This window comes from Ruditapes philippinarum, unplaced genomic scaffold (assembly GCF_026571515.1).
Source record: "Ruditapes philippinarum isolate M1 unplaced genomic scaffold, ASM2657151v2 ctg1393_1_1_1_1, whole genome shotgun sequence".
NCBI classification, from domain to species: Eukaryota; Metazoa; Mollusca; class Bivalvia; order Venerida; family Veneridae; genus Ruditapes; species Ruditapes philippinarum.
Window position 1 is genome coordinate 288352 of NW_026864718.1, and position 27584 is coordinate 315935.

At 31.1% G+C, this 27584-nt stretch overlaps 1 protein-coding gene and 1 long non-coding RNA gene across 2 annotated transcripts in view; both read left to right on the plus strand.

Annotated features, from left to right (window-relative positions):
- The first annotated feature begins 133 nt into the window (after positions 1-133).
- LOC132726628 (uncharacterized) lies at positions 134-1461 on the plus strand. The gene is made up of 3 exons (XR_009625221.1): positions 134-201; positions 570-776; positions 1420-1461. It is a non-coding gene; the product is annotated as an uncharacterized LOC132726628 (long non-coding RNA).
- A 535-nt stretch (positions 1462-1996) lies between these two features.
- The window catches only part of LOC132726633 (uncharacterized), a 51445-nt gene continuing 25857 nt past the window's right edge, over positions 1997-27584 (plus strand). The window contains exons 1-21 of the mRNA XM_060711978.1: positions 1997-2174; positions 2317-2775; positions 3077-3283; positions 3641-3836; positions 5078-5180; positions 5609-5768; positions 6295-6521; positions 6973-7138; positions 7987-8215; positions 8664-8874; positions 9988-10191; positions 10782-11088; positions 11623-11834; positions 12534-12717; positions 13313-13436; positions 13813-13907; positions 14609-14797; positions 15213-15393; positions 15793-15959; positions 16696-16823; positions 17208-17451. Coding sequence (XP_060567961.1) covers positions 2000-2174; positions 2317-2775; positions 3077-3283; positions 3641-3836; positions 5078-5180; positions 5609-5768; positions 6295-6521; positions 6973-7138; positions 7987-8215; positions 8664-8874; positions 9988-10191; positions 10782-11088; positions 11623-11834; positions 12534-12717; positions 13313-13436; positions 13813-13907; positions 14609-14797; positions 15213-15393; positions 15793-15959; positions 16696-16823; positions 17208-17451 — 4168 coding nt within the window. The 5' untranslated portion in view covers positions 1997-1999. The remainder of the gene's footprint in view (positions 2175-2316; positions 2776-3076; positions 3284-3640; positions 3837-5077; positions 5181-5608; positions 5769-6294; positions 6522-6972; positions 7139-7986; positions 8216-8663; positions 8875-9987; positions 10192-10781; positions 11089-11622; positions 11835-12533; positions 12718-13312; positions 13437-13812; positions 13908-14608; positions 14798-15212; positions 15394-15792; positions 15960-16695; positions 16824-17207; positions 17452-27584) is intronic.

Genomic DNA, 27584 nt, shown 5'->3' on the forward strand with positions numbered 1-27584 from the left:
ATTTTGGGTTTTATTTCAGTGTGTAAAAAGAAATTGTTTTTGTTTGAAATTTTCACCCGACTGGATAGTAGAGAAGGGAAGTGTTAAAGATATTATTATTTATTTTGAGATGGAAAAAAAAACCCCTTTTAAAACAGGACCTAGCGTTACCTCACACACTGTCCAAACAACCCTGTGTTCTGGGCAACAGCTCTAAAGAAGGTAATTCATCCTTACCCTGCTGGAACCAAGATTGAATAGCCTTTGTCTATGCAAAAATAGCCCTTACTTTGTTAGTAACGCAGTAAAAATATAGTTACAAATACTGAAAAATCGGTCACTCATCGCGCATAACATATAAGTCATTACTAGAATTTTCCATCTGTTTACATTTCCTAAAATCTTAGAACATTTTTATCGGGTTTGATCTTATATATTTTTGCTCATCTGGAGGCTTGCAGCTTTAAAACAAATGATTAAATTGTCATGTGCTTGATAAACGTCGTGTATTTATTTATCATGAATAATTTCACAAATCATTTCTTATGATATCTTTAAGTAATATGGATGTCATGGTTTTCCATTGCTAGGTCTATTTGACATCGATGTAACAGCTTATTCCAATGACACAGTTTGTAAAGTTGATCAAGAGAACAGTTACCTGGAATGCTGCATGTACTCTGATGTACTTGATAGAAATCTCTGGCTGAGCTTCACTCTCAACCCTTGTAACTACATGATAGAGGTCAATGTGGAAAATATCAACAAGAAATATGAAATGCTCAACTACAACTGGGGTAATTTATATATACAATGTATTTATAAAAAAATTGCAATTTCAATATAATTCAAATAATTATGTAAGTCACTCTGATAATATCATATGGCAGCTGCCTGTGTTATCTAATGTGGTATAAAGATGATTCTAGATACATCTTTTATTATAATAGGTATGATTTATAAGTTTGGAAGAACTGTCAATATTCTGCAAGCTGGCACGATAATTTTTACTCCCTTGTAGGCTTTAAACCATTAGAAGTGAGAGCTGAGTAGTTTATGGTCTTGGACCTTAACCAACCAGCCATTGAAGCACCTTTTTTTCTGACAGTTTTGTGTCACATAATCACAGTGAAGGTCATATAGTTCCTTCCTATTTTTTCCTCAGGCACTCCTCAGTGCAATCTTTTAGACAGGAATATGCCACTGAATTACCAACCATCTATAAGTTTTCTGGATAGATTTTTGATGTTGAAAGAATCCAAAGTTCCCGCTGTAAGTGGCTTATAATTTGAAATCTATAACTAATACCAATTAGCTGGAACGCAAATTTTACTGTTATTGTCATTCATGTAATTATTTTCTAGACTATATTCAACAGTACTGTGTTTTTTTATATGATTTATATTCCACAATTTCATTAGATCAACATTTTTTTTATAGAAACAAGATATTATGTGGTGCTAAAGGGGTGTTTGGGGTGAGGGAAAATTTTTAAAATTCCCATACCATTTTATAATTTTATTTTTGTTTTTCATGTTTATTTGGTTTGCACTATGAAGGATAAAAGCCGAATCGTATTTCAATAAATATTTTCTGATTTTCGTGTGGCCCTTTTCTGTTTTTTATACCCGTTAATTATACAGTACAATAAAAATTAAAAATTTCATTGAATAAAAAAAGAAAAATGAAATTTTTTTTATGGGGTTTTTTTCATTTTTTAATACATCATGTAGTCAAAATGTATATTTTATATTAATTTGTAAATTTCAAAAAAGAAAAAATTGAGAATTTATAAAAAATGCATTTTTTTCATTTTCTGTATTTTCACTGTAAAAAGTATATTTTTCACTGCAGTGTAACATATTTTCTGTATTTTCACTGGTGTCTTGTTGGACTACTTTCTTCTAAATTCAGCCAGAATACAAAATTTAAGTAAAAGTCTTTTGCAAACTTGATTAATGAATGATATCAGAATCTTGATTTTTTTTTGCCTAAGATTTTCATATTGTATTTCAGATTCATGGTATCAAATATCCAGTCAGAACAATCATTCTCTATTGACATTGATATGCAGTATAATCTGGAATCAAATAATGGAACCAATGGGAAGACTATTGTAGTTGCTAGTGACTTGAGAATGCTTTACCCAACCTGTCCAAACATATCTACTGATGATTTCATTCCACCATACTATGGTAAGCATATCTATAAATAGAATATGATTACTTTTTATTTGTTAAAAATCTTGTATGTTGTATATACCCTTAGATCTTGTTTTCTTTAAAAAAAATTTGAGGACATTATTTTGAAAATGGCATAACTAATGTCTCATTTCAGGTATAACACTTGATTTTTGGAGATTAACTAAATGTGAGAACAAGGTCAACAGTACTAGCAATAATGACACAAATACAGTAAACGGCACTGATGCCATTAATGGCACTGATTCAATAAATGGTACAGATTCCATAAATGGCACAGATTCCATAAATGGTACAGATTCCATAAATGGCACAGACTCAATAAATGGCACAGACTCCATCAATGGTACAGACTCAATAAATGGCACAGATTCAATAAACTGCACTGATTCAACAAATGGCACAGATTCCATAAACTGCACTTTTTCAATCAATGGTACAGATTCTATAAATGGTACTGATTCCATAAATGGCACAGATTCCATAAATGGCACAGATTCTACCAATGGTACAGATGTTATTAATGGGACTGATTCTTACAATAGCACAGATTTTAACAATGGAACTGATACCTTTGATAATCAGCAAGAAATTGGTATGTTATTAACTTCTTAAAAAATTTTATGGAATTACATCCATTAATATATAAGTGATTAAAAATCAGCAACTTTTTTCTTTTTCTCGGAAGTAGAGAGATGAAAGGAGAAACTCGGAAATATTGGTGTAAGCACATCAAAACTTGGCAGTACACTAATTTGAATATAGGGGTGATTACCTTGTTGTTGTTTTGTTTTTCAGAAATATTTATTCTAAATAAACATTATCTAACCTTTGCTGTGACAGTTATTCATATCAAGTTGATCTACTCTTGATTAAGAAATGTATTTTTTTTTCAGTATGTGATGATCTACCTGATATTCTGGAAGACATTTGTCAGTATAATGAAGACTGTAGTGAGATATCTTGTTGTACTGACTTATTACTACAACAAGGCACAAATGGGGTAAAAAATGCATTAATTCATGTTCAGATATCCTGCGATGGCAAAATGCAGTATGGCATTGAAAACAAAATTTGGACAAAGACATTGTCAAACTTCCCTGGTAAGTTTAGAAGTTGTCCTTGATTCACATTTGTTTTAATTTAATTTATAAGGAGAAAGTGGTATCCAGTGCATGTTTAAAAAGTTGTTTCATGTATAAATATCTTGTTGTCAAAGTGAATGTAGAGCATCAGATTTTGTCACATCATTTTAAGTATGACTGCCTTCAAAATCATTCGAAAATGATAAATTTGTATGCTGGCACATTGGAATTTATTTGATTTTAACTGAACTCTTGCTATAAAATGCCATTCTTTCTTTCAATATAACAGTTACATCCATGAATTGATCCACTCCAGGTTCAAATTTGTTTCAAATATTTATTATACTCAATGAGATTTTTTTTTTTAAATTTCAGTGGTAATATCCCGTGGTATAGCTAATTGCATTTTCCTAGATCTTACCATAGAGGAAGGACTTTCACACTACTCAGTGACATTTAATGTTACTGTATGTACGCTGTCAGGCTGTGACCTGAACTTTTCTATGGAAAATGTGAAACTCGCAAAGATCAAATGTGCAAAAAGACGGAAAAGAAATATACTGGATTTATAGTAAGTATCCTTTCCAATCATTATATTGAGTGAATCAGTTAAAAGGTGGCATTTATAATTTCTTTAGGTAAAATGAGTTCTGCTTGTATATTTTTCTAATGAAAAATAATAAGTTTAGGCAATACCTGCTTCAGACAATGTCTGAAAGATAACTGGGAAGCTTTCCTGCATCTATAGGCATGAAAGTTACCATGTGACCTTCACAATAACACACTCAAATCATACAGAGGCAGACTCTTGGCTAGATCCTTTTACCTGCTGTAAAGTGGCTAGACACTTACCTTTCTTGGGAAAATTCTGTGTCCCAGCCAGTATTTTAGAGCAAATAATTAATGTTGATGTTGGAAGATTATGTTTACAATACCTTTTTTAACTTGTTAAATACCGTATAAGTGTTTTTTTCTGCGGTGACTTTATTTCTGCGTTTTCTGCGGTCAGTTTCATGACCGCAGAAATAAAAACCGCAGAATATTTCACTCACCTGCTACGATATGTGTCCTGCATTATGACCTGTTTCGTCTACAGTAATAACGACTAACGTATTATAACGGTAAGGGGGTTTTCAAATTGTATTGAATTGCTGTAGGCTTATTATGTAATCTTTGTTTTTAAAGGACATACTAATTGTTAATGATGCTAATTTTAGAATAAATCTATTTCAAACCATTTCAACCCTTATACTGCTAAATAATCGTTGTCTACTATAAGTGTCATCTGATTTACGGTCAACTGCTATCAACTTTTTAATTATACAATTAAAGATACTACAGGGATATATTTTTCACACGTCATTTCACGATGATCAAAAGCTGCATACCTTTCTATTGTTGCGCATTATATTTGTTTGCAAGCAAACAGTACATTTGTTTGTAATTAATTTATTGTTTTGCGGTGACGAAGCTAAACAAATGTGTACGTGCGAAAAAATAGGTTGAGAAATGTGACTTAGATTTTGATAAGACGAGTCGCAGAATTTAAATCACGTTTTGTCCAAAGAATGTGCCGCAGAAATAAAGTCCGCAGAAATAAAAACATGCCAAAATTTGGAAAAACCCCAGAATTTGGAGCCCGCAGAAAAAAACACTTATACGGTAGATCAAACCTCTATTTTCTATTTGCAAACTGATTAAGATGTTTAAAAAAAGTATTTTCCTTTAAAGCTTAAGGAAACTACTGACACATCTTTGTAAAAATTCTTTGGAAATGATTGTAAAATAACTTTATTATATGAATTTTTTTAGCAAAGATGATCCTGATTATAAGGTGCTTGTGCGGGAGCTCATGAACAAAGGTGCGACAGAGGATGAGATACAAACAATGTTTGATACAATAATAGAGGAGGAGGTATGTATTCAATGGCCTCGTCTATTTTAGGTCACAATTGCTTACTTTTCTTTACCATGCCTAAAACTTCTTTTCAGAAATGAGCCCGCAACTTTTACTTTTAATGCCTTCTGCATCCACTACTTAGGGGTGGAGGAGATATATATTTGCCCTTGTTTCTATGTCCTGTTGACGTATATTGACAGAACAGTGGAATGTCGGATCATCCATGTCCTATGGCCACATTGCTTGTTGTATCATAAATATACTTGTATCAAACTTCAGTGTAAGGTATCCTGACAAATTGTTCAATGTGCAAAAACAAGTGTATTTAAGTTGTCACCATATTAAATTTTCACTGGATGTAATAATCTTACATATACATTGTGAAAGTACATTATCAATTAGTGGTATATATAATGTTTGCTTTGTTTCATTCTGATATTCAGAATATACAGAAAGAAATTGTCTGGGAGGGAGAGCTGATAAAAGATGATGATTCCAGCTCCAGCTACTCGTTGGTTATGAAATCACTGGGACAGAACAATCCAAATACATTAAAATATCAACGTGGCTTTATTGCAAACACTAATGTTACAGTGACAGGAAGTACGAAATTTTGTGACACTTTCAGTCTTATGTTTTTATTACTTTATTTTTTAAAGAATAGAGTGTTTTTTGTGTGTTTTTTTTAAGCAGAAACAAAATTGGATTTTAATAAACATAAACTTTTTTAAAGGTTTTTGAATGGATGTTTCAAAGAATGTATTTTTTTTTTATCAAAAGTTAAACAATATAATAGCTCACCAAAATGTAACAAATTTGTAGTAAGAAATTATAACTTCTATGTAATAAAAACTTAAATTGACACTTGTAAAACATACACACTATAGTTCTGAAATTAGTTTCTTTGTCTTTTTGGCATCAGTGATACTGACATTGTTAAATTTAACTTGTATATCTGTTTTTCTAGCTTTTCCTTATGGATAAAAATAAGAGCTTTCTTTGTTCAAATTTAGCAATAATTAGGCCTATAATTATTTTTAAAGGCATTTCTTAGATATGCATGAAGTTTGATAAATATGCCATTATTGTATCAATTTAAAAAAACAAAACTTTTTTATATTTCATGTAGGTAAGGAAGTTTTATCCATTCTTGAAAATGTTGTTAACGTTGTGGACCGGTACGATCAAACATTTCTCGTCGGAGGAGATTTAACAAAAGCTGGTATCGAGTTGTTGGGAGAAAAACTGGCTAATATGACAATTGGAGATGTGGAAGCATTGTTATATAAAAATAAGATAGATCCTCTCAGGATATTTCAAATAACAAATGATTTCATTGATCTTGCAAGGGCATTGGTATGAATAATTTTATTTCACTTTTTGTGAAAGTATTGAATTTTCTCGCAAAGAAAATTGTTTAAGGAGCTCCACAAAGGTCTAAAAGCCATAAAATATGAAATTTGAATTTCTGACAAAGATCAACTGGGACACTTAGATCAGAAAGATAATTATACAAAAGATAATAAAGAAATGTACTAGAAATAAAATTGAAAATTGTATTTTTTTGCTCTTCTACGCCCAGTTTAAGTTTAAAGCTTTTACATATCTTTTCGAGAAACTGAAATGATTATTCTTACGAAAGATAATGAGGTTTAGAAAAGTTATTGATACATTTATCTGAATGATTTTTCTGCTTATATCACAAGACTCTAACATTATTTTAAACATATTAATTTGAAGAAAATTTTCATTTAGCAGGTTTACTTTATATATGATGTAAGACCATTACTGTTATCTTCTTTTTCAGTATTCTGAAGTGATAGAAAAATTAAATGACAGAGCTGTTGAGTATGCATTTAAAACATTTGAGATTACATTAGCTGGCAGTATTCCTTACCCACTAAAATCTGTGAACTTCTACCAAAGTCCAGGTTTTGATATCCCAATTGGAGGTATCCTCTCTCTGTCATTTGGTAAGCATATCGTTAAAAATTTAGTTAATTTAAGAAGAACTCATAATTTTTTAATAATTGCTTTTTTAAAAGTTTTTGATTTTCTTTTTATTTGAGCGTTTTGCTTAACTTTAATTTTGATCTTGAAAAATTGTTATTTTCAAAAATGTTATTTTTTTTTATTTTTTTAGTAAGTAAATTAAAGAAAGTAATACAAGTAACTATTCATAGCCACAAGACATTGAGATATTACTTAGTGCATTAATCATGTGTAAGATATAGAGGATATTGAATGAGTGTAGTTTAATACTAAATTTATTGAACGAGTTGAATAAAATCATATTATGCGAGCCTCTGTCGAGCATAATATTGTTTTATTCAACGAGTTCAATAAAATTAGTATTGAATCGACACGAATATAATATTCTATTTATCACATATATAAAATAAGAACGGTAAACGGTTAAAATGAGTAATTTTTCAATGACGCGCCTAAAGTGTAAAGCTTTAACGCTATGTTTATTATATATGGCACAAATGACGTCACGTCAAAGTGTTATTACACTAGTGTAATATCGTTTTTATTAAATGGCTTTATTACACTCCTGCGCCGCGGTTTATGTGATAAAAGATTATAAATACTATTGTAAAAGTAAATTACATGAAGTTAAGATGTGGTGACGGCCTCCGATTTTGAGGGTTTTAGGACAACTGGGGACATTACTTTTTTTTTCCTGATAATTGTCACTAGTATCTGGAAGCAGATTTGAATGTTAACTTTCATTTCAGCTTTTTTCAGTAGGTTAGAGATAAAATTTATCTCTGTTCGAAAATCAGTAAATAATACAGTAATGATACCTTTAAAACAGGTTTTGGAGCTGATGGTTATTATGGCGTAAAGTTGGGCTGGGAAGGAAAACTGATAGCAAGAACTGCAGCAGCTATTGTTGAACCTTTTGGAGCTCTTACTGCCTATGGTGAAGCAGGAATAGGTATTGGTCCCCTGAAGGCCAAGCTGAGACTAGAAGGAAGCATATTGAATGTTGGATTTCCTACACGGGCAGAACTACATTTTTCAAAGTTTCCTCTTGTTGTATCGTAAGTGTCAGATTTGTCTGTTAAATCATTATAAAATGTATGTTACATGTAATTAATGTATGTATAAATACATGTAAGTGTATTTCAAAAAAATTCTATTTTTATTGTTATTTTATTTTCTATTTTTTCAGTTCTTTAACTTTAAATATTTGGAAACTTGGCAATGAAAATAGAAATTAAATCTCATTTAAGAAAACACATCATTCAAATGAAATTGCAAATGAAAGATTTTAAAATGAATGACACCCAATCCTTTTCAATAACAATGTAATTTTCATTCTGACCTTTCAAACAAGCTTGGCTTATCATGAATACCAGCCTGTTTATGCTCCAATAATGTAATACTTAGGACAACTGTCTGAAAATCCGACTCAACTTAAGTGAATTGAGAATCACCAAATGACTTGTGTATGTAGGTTAAAACAATGTCAATTTTTGAATTTTGTAGGTTGGCAATGGATCTTGACTTGGTACCTGTAAGACTACAGTTGTCAGCAATAGTCACGCTTGAAGTAAAACTCTTGTTTATTAGATTCAAGGCAACTTTATTCCGTGCAAATCTCTGGCAGTACTCTGCACCACGAATAAGGAAAAGAGTGATTGACGTGTCCACTGATGAAAAAGATGAAACTCCGCCAGAAATTACTCAACCTGTTGATGTAGGGTTATAAATATATATTATATTTGTTTGTTATATATTTACATTTGATTATCAATATTATAGTAGATTTTCAATTTAAATTGTTAGCTTATTTTTGAATTACCTTTTGTATAACTTTGTGTTTTAAGCTGATCTATGTAAGAAATTCAAATTGTATGTTTTTAGGCTTTTGGAACTTAGTGGAGTTCCTTTAATAACTAAGATATCATTACCAGATTTATGTATAGTAGACTTGATATGAGAGATTCATGTTGCACTTTTACATTATCTCATGAACAGATTCAACTAAACCAAGAGCAGTTTTCATTTTATATTATCCTTTTCAACCTTTTTCTAGATTTTTTTATTTAAAATATTTTATGGTTTACTTTGCCAAATATAAATTTCAGCAGTGACATTAAAATGTATATTTATGCTAGAATATTATACATGTATATCTGATGAGTGTGCTCTTCATCAACCTGCATGCAGTGATCTCCCCTTCATTTCTTGATACTGTACTGATCAAAGGAATTTAAATGCACTTTTAAGAGTGTCTTTAGAATAATCATTTAAACAGTTAAGAATTTAGATGTAGAAAGGGATTTATCACATGCTTTTCGGTGGTTTATAGAAATATATCAGTGAAATAAAAACTGATAATTTCACTGTTTTAAACAGTGAAATTATCAATTTGATAATTTCACTGTTATGAATATTTGAGCCCGTTACGTTGTTTCAGTAAAATACAAGCGTTCACAGTACTGGAAACCAACTTAATGATGTGACGTAGTAAATGATGTTGCATTATTATTTAGCGCCCTTTTCATTTAGTACTAGGTTAAAATGTCTTTTTAAACATTTCTTTGCATATAATAAAAAGAAAATTTGTTTAGTTTAGTGTAAGATCAAAATATATTTCACTTCGTGAACACCAAAAGTTAATATTTCAATCGTGGCTATGCCACTCGTGAAATACACCTTTTGGTGCTCACTCGGTGAAATATATTCCGATCTTACACTGAACTAAACAAATATCCTCTATAAGTTCTTACTGTTGTTGTCTTTGTATATATATTTTTTGTAAATTAAGTGATATAATTGATATATCTTAATTTATACCTTGATTTAGGATCTAGATGATATACAGCTTCCAAAATGTGAAGTGTTCCAACATAAAAATCTGGATTATACTGAGCCAGTATTTTCCATCTCTGTGGAGGCTACTGAAGACAAAGGTCCTTTACGATACTTTCTGGACATCGGAACAGTTCCTGGAGCTAGTGATATTGTCAGTAACAAGGAGCTTGGAGGTCCATCAACTGTCATAGCTACTGTAAGATTGCTCTTTACATTTGTTGATCATTTGATCATCATCATACTTAAAGAAAAAAAGAAATTGAATATTAAGAATATATGTTTAGGTATTTCAAATGGCAAGTGGTACCAGGTTACATGAGTTCAATTTTTCCTTTTCCATCGTTTTTGCCATAAAATTTCAAATGTGTAAAAAATCTATATTTTTATAGCCTTTATAAAGGAAAGTGGGGTATATAGATTTGCTTTTGTCTAGCCATACAGCAGCTGTCATATTGTCCAATTTTTGACTGACAAAGCAATGGAAAGTTGGGGTATCCATTTCCTATGCACACATTTCTAGTTCATTAAAATGTATCGCATCCATAGATAGCTCATATCAATTTGACCCAACTTTTTTCAGTTTCTCTAGCTAATATTTAATTGAAGCAGTGATTTAACAGGATTGTGTTTTGTTTTTTCCTTGGTTTACAAAAGATAAAGGTTCAAGATCAGGATCTAAATTCCTTTTTTAATAAAATGCATAGATAAACAACGTATGTTTACTTTTTATAAGCTATTGTTGCATCATTGTTGTATGGTAATGTGAAGAATCTCTCATTATTTTAGACAATGGATGAATACCCATCAGGGCAACCATTGTATTTCACATTATATGTTGAAAATACAAGTGGAGCAAGAATTCAAACAACATGTATGTTACCAACATACGACACAACGCCACCTACAGGGAGAATTTATGTCGATTTTCTATCAACAAGTAATCCAGCTGTACTGAAAGCATCCTTAAAAGTTCACGATGATTCTCCTATAACTAGGGCAGTCGTTGCAGTTGGATATGCAAAAGGAATTTACGGAGATCAAATAAAACATTGGACAGAAATTGATCTAGATGAACATGACACTAGTGTTTTTGGTAATAAATCTTTATCAACTTTATAAGCTGGAAAACAATCTTTGATCCTGCCAAATTAATGCATTGGACTTGCTCTCTTTTGAAAGTTCAGATTGTTATTTCAGGAGATTTCATTGTTGAAATAGATGTACCCCAGTAACCTGAACAATATAAAAACTTGTCATCAGAATTCACAGAATATGCAGACCAGTCTTAATCTCTGTATTAAAGACATGTTGATGTTTCCATTGGTGATAAGAGAGTTTAACCATACCAAATTTTTTTTCCGTAAAACATAATTTATTAATTGATTTATATCTGATTTGTCATACAGCTACTCAGAAGAATTTTATCTATTGATCCACATTAACATCAGCAATCCTTGGTAGGGGTTTTAGGTTGAATTGGGCAGTGTCATTTAGGCTTAAAGATATAGAAACTTAAACGAATATGCAAATATAACTAATAGTACTTGAATGTTATATGTAGAATACATATCATGTTCAAGCATTGTTATTGATAAATTTATTATGAATTGGTTTCATATTTTTGCAGGCAATGATCCTTTGAGTCATTTCACCGAACACCAAGAAGGAAAACTTGTCTCACCACCAATAAAAGTCCATGAGGATATTCAGACAATTAAAGCTTGTGCTGAGTTATGTTTAGAATTAGACCATTGTGTTAGTTTCAATTACGACATTGAAGCAAGTAGACAATGTGAACTACTTCGTTCCATCAGACATTATGATGAATCCCTAGTTTCAGTGAGTATATTTAGAATAATTGCCTCTAAGCTGGTCATGTGCTTAATTGACTTTCCAAATTCATATCAATTCAATTATTATTAAGGTCAAAGAATGTTTGTCAACGGGAATTGTTGGTGTTGTAGAGAAACTCCCTCATGTGCCTCTCTACATACTTATTGGCAGCCATCTAGGCAGACTTTTAGATTTTATATAAGCTAACTAGGTACTCTCCTTACATGGAAGAATTTAACCTCAGGGTGGAGAACCAACTGTATTGAAGAACAAAAAATTCAAAGTCCGCTATCTTACTCCTTCAACTTTGGAAGCTTGTGTTAATTACATATTGTTTCCTTTGAACAAGTTAAATAAATAGATTGATTGCAAAGCGACACCAGTATCAATGTTAGTATTAATCTTTAATTATATCTTAATTCTGTTTGCATTTAATTACAAAATGTTGAATGAATTAACTGAAGTTTCTACACATGTATTTAATTTTGATAATACATTTTGAAATTGATTTAATTTTTTTAAAATACTACAGACCTATTGCATACATTCAAAGTTTTGTGTTCCTGTTCAAGTTTAAGTAAATTTTCGTTCATGAAAATTTTTAAATTATTAAAATATTCTTTGCAGTTTTTACTTGCAACTTAAACTATATCATGCAATTTGAATTTTGTATGAATGCTTAAATGTTTTTACTTCATCACAAAGACCTCGATGTTCTGTTACTTTGAGCGCATTGGAAGTGGACTTTTCAAGGAACTTCATTATGATAATTTGAACATGGCGCACAACGCTTTAATCTTCGTCAATCTGGACTTGACAAATGTTCTTGGTTATCGAACAGTGTTTGGAAGTGATGGAATTATAGCAGATTTCACCTGTCCAGATCCAGGTAATATCATCTCATTGGTTTAACTTTCATTCAATTTGACTATTTGTGTAATGGGCTTGTCCTCTTTGACATTCAGAACTGACCTTTGTTGTTAAGCTAAGGTAACATTATAATTTCAAAATCAAAATAAAGTAATTGAAGCATTGAACAATTATAATCAAGGTTCAAAGTCAGTATATCAGCCTGGCTCAGGACTGTTAATAGGCTTAGGTAATCTTTATCTGCAGTTATCATCGGAAAGGTTATTTTGTTTCATTTAATGAAAGCTTAGTTTTTAAGGCTTGGAGTTAAACAATATACTGAATCAAAAAAATGAATTGAAAAGGACAGTGACATTGCCATGATTGCATTACTATAATTATTCAGCTAGTGTATTGAGCAAGTCAATTTTTGCATGTGAATGTTCACTTTGATAGGTTATAAAAGTTGAAATATAAAAACAAATACATATATGGATTGTACTTTAAATTCATGGTAAATGGAAAGTATAACAATATCATGAAAGAATGTAAATATGAAAGAAATATAGTTCAGATATTATACAGCTTTTGTTTTAATAATTTCCAATCATACATGTTATTTTGAAATTTTCCAGGCTTCATTTCAAATGCAGTGAGTGACACGGTAGAGACTGTTGATTGTCTATCATTGATCCCAGCAGATAGACAAGACTTGATAAGATTTTGTGTTGGTGTGAATCCTGGTCAACCTAATAAAAGGCAAGCTACATAAAAACTGATTGAATTTTATTGCTATGCTGATTACAGTTATGCTAGTTTCATGAATTTAAAACTTTTCATTTTACCTTTACAGCATTGTTTACAGTTTTCATAAAAAATTGTTTCATTGTATAATGTATGTATATTTCTCTTATGTAATTTATATTGTATTAAAAGAATTTGATGGCTTTTTAAGAAATATCAAAACTTTGTTATGCATGTTCTGATATTTTTTATGTTGCTGAACATTTTAAAGTTTTCTAGTTTTCATGTAGATCAAAAAATTGAAACAGAAAGTTGTTTTCAAAAATTAAACTGAAATATACTGTAAAATATATGCCTGTTTTGTCAGTAATTGGTAACTCATCTTCTTCAGGACCATAATTGATGGAGAAGGGTCAATGACAGTTTTCAATGGTGACAAGCAAATGACTGATGTATTGTATACAAGAAGTAACAACTTCATTGCAGGTATAATATTGACACTTTTTATAGTAAAACTTTTCTATTTTGTTTCTTGTTTCTCATCAGGGATTTCAAATTATTCTTCATGACTATCTAGCTACTGAAGGTTTCCCAATCTTCGCAGTGACATTCAATCAGTGAATTCATGTTAAGCGTTCATGTTTCTACACCAATAATAGTAATATTTTCGCGCTTTTATAGAACAATGTATATCAGTGTGTTATATGCTTTCAATACGATTTTATTAAAAATGTTTACATGGGTAATTGTGTTTTGTTTTCCAAGTTTTCATCAGTTAAAATTGTATATGTTTGTGTTGTTTGTATTGTTTGTTTAGGGAAAAAAAATTGATCTGATTACATGTCGAGACGTTTATGATGCAAACTGTGAAAAATCATGCACGTTAATGGGCATTCTTTTGTTTGCCATTATCTCTCAATGTCTTTGTTCTGTACAATAGTATATTGTTTGACAACAGGTATTGAAAATAGCTGTGAACTCCCACGATGATTACAGTAATTTACCTTATTTTTTTAATCTGAGTGGTTTATGAAAATTTACTGATGCGATTATACTCTCGTGTTGAAATGTTGTACTTCTTCAGTTTCCTATTATTTTGTTTTGAAACTGTTTATTTGGCCAAAATTTAATGAACTTATTTTCATTTTAGAGAATACCATGTTTTAACTTAGCTCATATTGTAACAGGTAACTGGGATGGTTTCCATGACAACGAGACAGGTATACGGGTGTACACAATGTCTGTTGGAAGGGAAGTATGTGAAGATATGATACATCCACACCATGATCCACACAAACATTTGATGCACGAGTCAGAATGGACATACATGGCAGTAATAACACCAACAGCTGAGTACAATCCTTTCCCACTTCCTTGTAAGAATTAATTTTAGGTTAATCTCTTTTTCTTTCAAAGATCTGCCTGTAACAGATTGATCTTAAGTATCAAGTAAAACGTAACACTTCATTTGAAAATGAACATGTTTTGCTTAAAATCTGGTGCACTTGGCCAAAATCTTGATTTCCTTATGCAGTTGTCATTAATCCAATGTTTTAGGTTTTTTTTACACTGGCTTTTATTGAATTGTGTAATTTTTCTTGGAATAGCTTATTTTACATAATTACATTTCTTTTAGTTAAATTACTGGATTGCTTTCATTGTTCAATAAACAGTAAGATGTACATGTAAATTATTTTTTAAACCTCCTAATGTTTTGTAAAGAAAGCTTAAATTTCATCTGGATTTCATTTGAAAGATAATTGTTTACTTACATACATTTTTGTTCCACAGCTGGGCTGTACTATATAAGTGTAAGTGCATTAAACAAGGTAGAATATGGAGGACCTCTGTCACTCACTGTATGTCACTCGACCCCCTATGTCATAGACACAACAAAACCTTTCATTTATGAGATCTACAATGTGAAATATGATGAGGAACTTTACAAGCTGTCAGCAGAACATAATTCTAGGTACCTTTATATATATATCAGAATTTAATTCAATATTACACAAAAGGTGGTAAGATATAGACAAGTTTATTTGAATACAGAACTGTTCAATATTGATATATATTAATACTTTATATTATATACTTGTGATTTGCATTTTACAGATACATGTACCTGAAATTTACAATAATTTTGTAGTGTCAAACTTTTGTAAAGAACTGTTTTTGTCGAAAAGGAAACAAATATTTCTTTGCTGATATATAGGCTGTTTGTCAAAATGTACTTCTCTATTTATTCAGATGGAACAATTTAAAGACTGCATTTTATTGAGATGTTTTCTGTATGTTGATTTATTTGGAGTCAGTCTTAAGAGTTTTATTTATGAACTTTTTCATCATAGTTTTATATATTCAATTACAGTGACCCTGAATCTGGTATTGCATATTTTGAAATTTGTCTTGGACACAATCCTCGAAGTTGTGGTATTCTCCCGTGGACAAAGTTTTCAGACCAGCCTTATTTTGTACATACTTTTCAAATTCCTGACGGTGCTGCTGCATGGCTCAGACTTAAAGTTACAAATGGTGGTATGTATACATCTACTTTATTATTTCATTCTGAAGTCTACAAGAAAAAAAGAAATTTGCTGTCATTTTTTTATTTCTAATAAATTATTTTTGACAATGAAGAAGTCCTATAAACTATTACAATCCCTACATGTGTGTGAAATTATGGAATTATTTTTTAAAGATGATGCTTTTTGTGGGTGTTTTTAGGCCAATGTATTTTTTTTAAGCTCTGAAAATACTGTTTTATAAGCATTTCTGCTAATGATTTCAAATTTCAAGTAATATATTCTAATTGCATGCTGGGAAAATTTTCATCCCCAAAAAATACTTAGTTGCTATCTGCTTAATTTTCCAATCTAATTAAATTTTCTCCAATTATCTCCAATTATCTACAAGAATAAAATGTGAGTGAACAGCTTTGTAGGTGAAAAGACACCGAGGTTTTGTCATCTGATATGGTAACAAATTGTTTGAAAAGGCTTTTGTGATCACTCCAAGTAGACTATGTGTTGAGATTCTTCATGTTGTCTCCTTATGTTAAGCACAAATATAACAGTATTTATGTCATACTGGGTCAAGAAATGTATTATTAAGCTCTTGGTCTCTGTACGGGCCCTAAGTGGTTGACAACTTCTTTACATAAATCATTTTAAACCACCAGCAGAAAGGTCTCTAGATCCAGTTGAAAATGTAGGTAAAGGATTCATGAAACTTTTAGAAATGCTTAATATGCATATTTATTTTTATATTTTAGTTGACCTTCACATTGTAAGTCAAGCTGATAGACCAATTGTTATTGATGCAAGTGCACCATTGGCAGGAACTGTTTACGATGGCCAGTTACTGCAAGAAGATCTTCAATTCACACGATACTCAAATAAGGTTTTGATATTGTTTTTCCATTTTTATTAATTTGAGTTAATGTTTATTGCAAACATAGCAATGAAAAATATGGTGAACTCTGTGCATTAGTTTATGTCTTTATACAAATCATTTTCTTTCATCTGTTTAGCCAAGCTCATTTCAATATTTAAGATAATCTACAATTGAGTATTGGTTAACATCTAACAAAGTCTAGTAATCTGGTTCTGTACTGGTGGCAATGGAAATATCAGTCTATTAGCTAGTACCTGGAGGTTTTTCTAATTCAGGAAAATTCATTTAACATCATGTTTTGTTTTACATTAATGTTTTACTCTGCTAAATGGTGAATTCCTGTATCAAATTTTATATTTGTTATTGGAAGTGACAGTTTTCTTCTTCCAGATTTGTGCAAACTGGTTTGACTTTCACGACCCAGAATCAGGTTTGTCTTCATATGAAGTAGGTGTTGGAACGGACCCACGTTGGACAGATGTGGCTGAGCTGAAGAAACTTGATCACCAAGTGCAGGAATATTGTTTTAATCTACAAGATGACACATTACAACATAACAATGTCTACTATTTTATTGTCTGGGCAGTTAATGCAGCTAGTAATCAAAAGAATGTATCTGCAGTCTCTAATGGAGGTATGATAAAAGTGATATGAGAAACAGATAAAACTAATGTAAATGTTGTTTAGTGTGCACGTGTATGTGTATGTTCTTCAATGATATGTTATCCCTACTTTTTGTGTCGCCTTGAAAAAGGTGACATATAGGGGTTACTTTTGTTGGGTCCATGTCAGCGTCCCCTTAAGCTTGTCTGCAACATAAGTCAGTTATTATAAGTCGGATTGACTACAGACTGGGTATGCATGCTTCTTATAATGACCCAAAGTGCAGCGCACAAGAACCGGCACTCTGCACTTCTTAATTATTGAGTTATTGCCCTTTTTTAATTTTCATATTTTATTTTTGTCCGGGCCATTTCTCCTAATGTATAAAAGTTATTGAAGTGAAACTTCATAGGATGATAAATCTCAATAAGAAGAAGTGCAGTGTTAAAGAACCGGTACTCTGCATTTCTTATTTTTTGAGTTATTGCCCTTTGTTAATTTCCATACTTTATTTTTGTCCGGGCCATTTCTCCTAAAGTATAAAAGCTATGGACTTGAAACTTCGAAGGATGATAGATCTCATTAAGAAGAAGTGCAATGCACAAGGACTAGTACTCTGCATTTCTTATTTTTTGAGTTATTGCCCTTTGTCAATTTTCATACTTTATTTTTTCCTGGCCATTTCTCTTGAAGTATGAAAGCTATGGACATGAAACTTCATAGGATGATAGATCTCCTTAAGAAGAAGTACAGTGCACAAGAACCAGTACTCTGCATTTCTTATTTCATGAGTTATTGCCCTTTGTTAATTTTCATACTTTATTTTTGTCCAGGCCATTTCTCCTAAAGTATAAAAGCTATGGTCTATAAACTTCATAGGATGATAGATCTCATTAAGAAAAAGTGCAGTGTACAGGAACTGGTACTCTGCACTTCTTTCTTTTGAGTTATTACCGTTTATTAATTTTCATACTTTATTTTTGTCCAGGCCATTTCTCATAAATTATAAAAGCTATGGACTTTAAACTTCATAGGATGATAGGTCTTATTGATAACAAGTGCAGTGCACAGAAACTGCTGTTCTGCACTTCTTATTTTATGATTTATTGCCCTTTGTTAATCTTCATATTTCATTTTTGTCCTAGGAGAAACATCCGACTTGCGGAGTTCTAGTCTTGCTTATGCTTTTTAGCTCACCTGAGCTAGCTCAGGGTGAGCTTTTAGGATCGTTGAATGTCTGTCGTCCTTTGTCTGTTGTCCGTCCACACTTATTTTGTGAACAATCTAGCAATCACGTTTTTGCCTCAATCATTATCAAACTTCAGGATGCTTATCTAGTTAATAGTTCGGATAAGTTCGGACATGGGTCATCTTAGATGAAAAACTAGATCACAGGAGCCAAAAATAGAAAAAAACTCAATCATCATCAAACTTGGTCAGGATGCTTGTCTAGGTAATTGCTCAAATGAGTTTGAACATGGGTTATCTCGGATGAAAAACTAGGTCAACAGAGCTAAAAATAGATAAACCTTGTTAACACTTTAGTGGTCACATTTTTGACTCAATCATCATCAAACTTGGTCAGGCTGCTTGTCTAAGTATTTGCTCATATGACTTCGAACATGGGTCATCTCGGATGAAAAACTAGGTCACAGAAGCGTAAAATAGAAAAACCTTGTTAACACTCTAGTGGTCACATTTTTGATTCAATCATCATCAAACTTGGTCAGGATGCTTGTCTAGGTAATGAGGGACAATAGTGGATTATCTTCCCTTGATAAAAACCGAGGTTAACCAAAATGTAAGTAGGTCCAAATATTTGGAACCCTTTGCTTTTATCGTTGAGTTTTATGTAAGACAGGTTGATATGTTTTAATCAATTATTTCCACATGCATCAACAAATATGTAAACAATAAGAAAAAAATGTTTCATTTATGTCAACAGATTCTACATCTTATCGCAATATTTAATCTGAATATTACAAATGATAATAATTAGCCCTAATTAATTCAGTTTGCTACAAAGAAATACGCGATAAAGTCCGAGTAATCCAATAGCTTAGGACCTATCTATTTATAGGGAGTACTCAGGGGAGGTTATTCACTAATGTCCCCCATTGCTCAAATGAGTTTGAACATGGGTTATCTTGGATGAAAAACTAGGTCAACAGAGCTAAAAATAGATAAACCTTGTTAACACTTTAGTGGTCACATTTTTTACTCAATTATCATCAAACTTGGTCAGGATGCTTGCCTAGGTAATTGCTCAAATAAGTTTTGAACATGGGTCATCTCTGATGAAAGAAAACTAGGTCACAGGAGCTAAAAATACAGTAAAGTTCAGCTATTAAGACCACTTATGGGTCTAGCAAAAAGTGGTCTTATTATCGAGTCGGTCTCTTTATTGAGACCCTAGGTTATAGCACACCAGTAAGGCACATAAACCTTCAATATCAGTGGTTAATACATAGGAATGATAGGCAGACATGTTTTTCACTGTTTTAAACTGTTTTACTGGCAGATAAATGACACATTGTATAAACAACTAATCAAAGGTATTTGATGTATTTTAATTTTACATAAACACAATTAAAACAACATCCCAGCAGGCACATCAACGTTGTTTCAACGTTGAATTATGGTCAGATTTCAACGTTGAAATAAGGTTGGATTTATATTCGGATTTGAAAGTTGAAACAACGTTGAAATTTCAACGTTGATACAACATTGCAGCTTCAACGTTGGCACAGCGTTGAAGTTTCAATGTCATTTCAACGTTGAAAACCCACCATACTTTAATTTTTGGATATAAAGCAAAGTAACCAAGTTTAACAAAATATCAAGACAATCTTAAATACTTCAGATATTTTATTTCAAAAATTCAGTTCAAGTGCAGCTCAAATTCACTTTAATAGTTTTAACAATTAAGCTAAAATCTGTTCCAATCTTTTCTTCTAGATCTTTCTGGGTATGTCAAGTGTTCGAGTACTTCTTTGGCTGTCTCTTACTGCTTCTGCAAATAAAAATAAGAAGTTTGTAGTTAAAAGTGGCTTGGTCAATCTCAAATTATACATATAATTACTCAACTTAGTGATTTGTTTTTATCTTAAAATGCTTTTATCTAAAAATTTGCATCATAAAACAGTATAGAAATTAAAACATAGCTAAGTTTGATATTGACAGCAAATACTGTATATAAGACAACAAAATCTTTTTAAAAAGAAGCTATTTAAAAGTCTCGCCTATGATTTGTAAGAAAAACTGCTCCCCGTCAGTTCCTTGCAGCATATTCCCAAGAAATTAACATTCTAGGCTCTAGCTAAAACCATTTTATGCAGCACCCTGAAACCAACAAACATGTAAATTTTATATCAATAATGTTACAGGAATATTCCGATAGAAATATATTTTAAGACAAGATAAATATCCAGTAGTTGAAAAATTTATACTTTGTATAATGTAAAGAAATTCAAATATATAAATTAATAAGAATAAATTTCAATTTAACAAACCTGACAGTCCCTTTCATGTTGAATGTATGGTATACAGGCTACAGCTGCAATACTCTAAATTTCAGCCAGGACCAGGATCTAGAATATAAAATAATATATAATAAAATAGAAATAGATTTATTAAATTTACGACTATTAAACTTTAAAGTTTAACATTCAAATTTGTTATTTAACTTAATAATAATCACTATAATGTATTTTTATTTTTTTTCAAACTAATTAACACTGTATTATACTATCAATAAAATATAAACATAGTTATATATATTGACGAATCGTCTATGGACGTAAATTAAGTGGGCCGAACTACTTTATAGGTTTCAATTTTAAAATTGATTAAATTTTAAATAGGATATAGTACAGACAAATGTTTAATAATATGAAAACTAAATTAAAGAAAGACAAGATTTGTAAAATCATAAATTGCCAATGACATCAATAACTTCATGCTTACAAGGCCTACCGAACCCAAATCATTCAATTAGGTCGCGAAAACGTGTCAAATCAACTCAATCATGTGTTTATATCTCTCATTTATTTCATAAAGTAAATTAAAGTAGAATTTAAAGAATAAATAATAATATTTTAGAAAATAATCAGTAAACTAAAGTAAAACATAACGGTAATACCTTCGAAATCCAAATAAATTGCCAATCGTGTTCTTTTCAAATTTTCCAAACAGCGCCACCATTTGCACGAATGATAATCATAGACAATAAACAAAATCATAGACCGCAACAATTACTTCCCCTGACGAGCGTTATTTTATAAACGGGGTTTTGACTAATATCAATTTATTAATAAATATTATTCATAAAGAACTAAAAAATAAAACAACAAACAACAAAACATATTAACTAATATTTAAAGCGTTAATAGAAAGTGAAAAATTATTTCCAACTTTATTTGTTTAATATTTTTTGAATATACGGAAAAAGATTGTAATGCAAATTTTCCTGACAAAAATCACTTACAGACTAATTCAATAAAGGAATAATATCACAAAATTAGTGGTATAAAAGTTTATATAATGATTAAACTAAATGTAAAACTTCGACCATAAACAACGTTGAATCAACGTTGTATATACATTGGCAATATATCCATATGGTCGTCCATAGTTGAATATTGGTTGAACAACGTCAGGACCATATTTCAACGTTGTTTCAACGTTGAAACAACGTCGAGTGCCTGCTGGGATAACTGGTATGTACATTATTTAAAATGGTAAATATACATTTTATACATGTGAAAGTCAGAAGTCTCTTTTTATCTCATATCAGTCCTTTTACAAATCACTATACATTTCATGTGTCATAGACACATCACCTTACTTAAAAAATCTGTCAATTCTTGTTTGTTTAGAGCACCTTAAAGCTTTCACTGAATCCTTTTCGAGTCTATCCTGTGCGGAATTGAACAAGTCAACAACATCTGTAAGTCCTTTACTTAAACAGTCCATTCTAATGTTTTCAATGGATTGAATTGCTTCCCTATGAGTAAAAAGTTATCAGCTTTTATAAAATTTTCATATTTGTAAATACAAGTTCATACTCTCTGTCCTCTATATATGAGAATTATTCAATATTTTTGTTACTTTTTTTTAAAGACATCTCTGTACAACATTCTACAAATTATACCTGACTGTTTTTCCAACTCCAAACTGCTCAGCCAATTGACGCTGACTTTTGCCAATACTTTCACTTATTAATTTTACTTTTTCTTGCAAAGTCAATTCTTTTCTTTTTCGTTTTTCCATGGTTTTTGTTACTTAGAAATAATTTTCAGTGAATTGTTTTGTCTAATAAATGTATGAAATGTGCAAAGGAAACAATGAATGTAACATATCATTGCTGAACTTTTCATATAATAAGCTCTAAAGAATTTACACAAAACATAATTTGTTTAATTACATACCAATCTGAAATACGTAAGCAATAAGAAATTGCTGTTACACCTGTGCCGATTCAATACATCAAACAGCTCCCTTTGATTTTCCAATAATTTTATCCACATTAAACGAATAATCGATAGCAGTGCAAATTGTCAAAATTGTTATTCACGCATTCTCTTCTGGGTGTCGTAAACCGTTCACAGCTAATGCCGTAAAATATAACGGTCGGTGTTTATCACTCGACACGTGGTCGCATTTACGGGACATTAATCAACAATATTTAACCTGTCGGTTCTTTTGAAAAGGGTCGTAATACGGAATAGCAGACCGGTTGTAATCTCGGACCTTCCGACCATTGAAATATGTAGAGAAAAAATTGGTTCTTTCAAAAACTGCCTGTATTATGGGATAAGTCTTATTTTCTGACCGGTTATTAAGCGGTACTTTACTGTAGAAAAATCTTGTTAACACTCCAGTGGCTTGAATATGGGTCACCTGGGGTCAAAAACTAGGTCATACTGCTCAAATATTGATAATCCTTGTAAACACTCTAGTGGTCACATTTTTGACTCACCTGTCATGAAACTTGGTCAGAATGCTTGTCTAGGTAATTGTTCTAGGTAAATGAGTTTGATGGGTCAGGTGAGCAATCTAGGGCCATCGTGGCCGCCTTGTCTTAAAGATTTGTTGAAACTGTTTTTATTTGCTTTTAGAAAAAGTCATAAAGTTGAGTGTTGCTCCGTGCGGCGAAGCTATTTTCTCTGACATTTGATGCCTGAAAATTTCCACAAAGCAGTCTTGAGAGTAGCGTATTTCTGTGATGATTTATAACTTCTGACTTCTTGGTGATTGACTCAATATGAACTTTTTCTTTGATAGCATAATTATATTGATGTTACTGGCTAAATCCCCGGGAAGTCGGTTCTACGGCAGATGGATGTGTTACTCTGCCGCTGCACAGACCACCAAGGTGTTTTTCCATTATCGTCCACAGTTTTTGTCTTTGTTGATATTTAATTCCAGTGACGCTTCTCTTCAAACTCTTATTTTTACTCAGAAACTGAGGCAATCGCAAAAGAAACTTCCTTGGCCCTTTGAATTTTAAATCATTTGACTTGCAAAATTAATGCTTTCTACAAATATATTTTGTTATATTGTGAAATCATTATCCATAAAACAACACAAAAATCATTTTCTATAATATCTATCATATAAATTATTTTGAAAAAATTCTCTATTTTTTTCTAACCTAGTGCTAGCAATATGAGCAAAATAATGAAAATACACCTTTTGCTGATATAATTTTAAATTGTTAAAATAACATGTGTTAAATGATCATATACCTCATATCATCTTTAAATTCCTAAGTGTTGTTCATAGCTAGTAACAAATAACATGTACTTGTGTAATTCAGTTGATAATTTTTGACATGCATCTATGGATATTATTGATATTTTGACCTTTTTCTGGTGCATTACTGTCGTCTCTTTCTTTGTTCACGATTTTATCGTCAGAAAGTAACCATTAAACATCCATCCCACTGATTTTATATAACATGCATTATTTATTTTTATCATTTAACTTTAAGAACAGTTTAAATATTAAATGAACCTGATGACTAGCTATTATCTTGCAATTATTAGCATGACTTTCCTTTTATGTTCTCTTTTTCATCAACAAGTAAAACCAAAATGGTAATAAAATTCTTAAATATATAAAACGCATCAGTTTATGCTAAATGATTCTTCACCCAATGATTGTTATCCATATATATTCCTATGTTTATTTCTTTTTATGAATAAAGCGAATGTTTAATACATGCATCATATGACAAAATAATGATCACTGTTGCATGGTTGAGCACTAATATAAAGTCATGTGAATGAATCTCGTTTTGGATCCTATAATTACTAACGTTTGTAATGTGTACCAAGCTTAAACATACGTATTTTTATTCAATATATTACATTAATAATAATATTATCCTCTAGGTTCCTATACCTAAATGATTGAAGACCAATGATTTCAAAATGATTGGAATATGAATTAATCAACTTGAATTAAACAAATATTAAATAAACAATACACAATATGGATAATATTTGTTAACAATCCCAAATCATAGACTTTCCTAATCTTGATGCCTTTCTGACATATAACGTCTCGATGCCTACCTATAATACTATGCTTCTATTTTCTATGCTTCTGTTAGTAGAAACTATTTATACATTTCATTAAGATTACATCAAAGGAATACTCGAATTATTATTTAAAACAGAATAATAGCAAACTAACCTTGAAAAACATAATAAAATTAAGAACGTATTGTCTACATTTGTTCACTTGCAAATGGGGTTCATGTATTAAAGGGCCATAACTCGTTATAACTGTACACATTTTTAGCTCACCTGTCACAAAGGTGGGCTTTTGTGATCATAATTTGTTCGTTCGGTAATTGCTCGGATGAGTTCGAACATGGGTCATCTCAGATGAAAAACTAGGTCACAAGAGCTATAAAAAGAAAAACCTTGTTAACACTAGTGGTCACATTTTTGACTCAATTGTCATCAAACTTGTTCAGGATGCTTGTCTAGGTAATTGCTCGGATGAGTTCCAACATGGGTCATCTCAGATGAAAAACTAGGTCACAGGAGCTAAAAATCTTGTTAACAGTCTAGTGGCTACTGTTTTGATCCAAATATCCTGGAAATTGGTCTGAAAGTGTTTTTTTGTTGATTTCTAGTTCAAGTTTGAACATGGGTCACCTGGGGTCAAACACTAGGTCACACCACCCAAATATGGAAAACCTTGTTAACATTCTAGTGGTCACATTTTTTGACTTAATTATCATCAAACTTGGTCAGGATGCTTGTCTAGGTAATTTAATGAGTTTAAACAGGGGTCATCTAGGATGAAAAACTACGTCACGGCTAAAAATCGAAAAATCTTGTTAACTGTTAACTGGCTTCTGTTTTGTTCAAATATCCTTGAAATTGTCTGAAAGTTTGTTGTGATGATTTCTACGTCAAGTTCGACTATGGGTCACCTGGGGTCAAAAAACTAGGTCACACTGCTCAAATATAGATAATCCTTGTTAACACTCTAGTGGTCACATTTTTGACTCACCTGTCATGAAACTTGGTCAGAATGCTTGTCTAGGTAATTGTTTGGATGAGTTTGATTGGTCAGGTGAGCAATCTAGGGCCATCTTGGCCCTCTTGTTTGTTTTTCTGTTTACATGTCATTTTAAGCTCAACTATACGAAGTATATGGAGAGCTGTCCTACTCGCCCCGGCGTCGGCGTCCGCGTCCAGGTTTTAGATTAAAGTTTTGGTGCAGTAAAATATTTTTCACTATAACTTTGTCATTTCTTAAGGTATCAACTTCAAACTTCAAATATATGTTCCTTATCATCAACCACATCTTATGTGACAAGGTTCATAACTCTAGCACCAATATTTTCAGATTTATCTCCCCTTGAACTTAGAATTTTCCTTAAAAAATACTATTTTTTACTGTTACTTCTTTATTTCTTAAGGGATCAACCTCATACTTCAAATATATGTACCTTATCATCATCCCCATCTTATGTGACAAGGTTCATAACTCTAGCACCAATATTTTCAAATTTATCTCCCCTTGAACTTAGAATTTTCCATAAAAAATATATTATTTTTTACTGTTACTTATTTATTTCTAAAGGGATCAACTTCATACTTTAAATATATTTACGTTATCATCATCCACATCTTATGTGACAAGGTTCATAACTCTAGCACCAATATTGCAAGAATTATCTCTTCATAAACTTAGATTTTTTTTACTAGAAAAATGTTATTTTTTATTATAACTTTTTTATTTTTAAAGGTATCTACCTCAAACTTCAAATACTTATTCCTTATCATCAATTACATTTTATGTGACAATGTTCATAACTCTTGAAGCAATATTTACAGATTTATCTGTCTTTGAACTTAGGATTTTCTTTAAGAAATATAATAACTTCTTTACTTTTTAAGGTATCTACTTCAAACTTCAAATATATATTTCTTATCATTACACAAATGTTGTGTGACAAGGTCCATAACTCTAGCATGACTATTTCTAGAATTATTCCCCTTGATCTTGGAATTAATGTTAACAAATGTTATTTTTTTTCTATACCCGTAATATATAATTATACATAATGGATTTTTCTTTCATAGTTTTGTCCTCCTTACTGCGTCCAGTATTTTATTAGTCGAGCTTCGCTGTCTCCTGTGACAGCTCTTGTTGTAACTTGCATTCATGAAAATTCAGCAAGTTAATGTATTGTTAGATGTGTCCAAAGTCTGTGAACTGGCATCAATTGACAAATGTGTCTAAAAGTTTGAGAACTGACCTATTTTTGTTCATAAATGTAATGTTTACAACAAAATAAAGTAGGGATTACATATCATTTAAAAACTTTCTGTTTTGACATAATATGTTCACTAGAATCTGTGATAAGGTGAAATTTAGCAGCACTATGTTAAGTATTTTGCCAGAGTAAATATTTACAAATTTCCCAATCACAATGTTTTGTTTAAAATGGTTACCTTTGGCTGGAGATGGAAGGAAAAAAGTAACTATTATTGAACTTAAAAAATATTCAAAAACAATATATAGTTATTACATATATAGTTATGGTCATAAGGCTGTTAAATAGTTCAAAATATAGATGAATTGTATTCACCATTAATTGACTAGTATAATTTTGACTTCTGAGTTATATAGGAA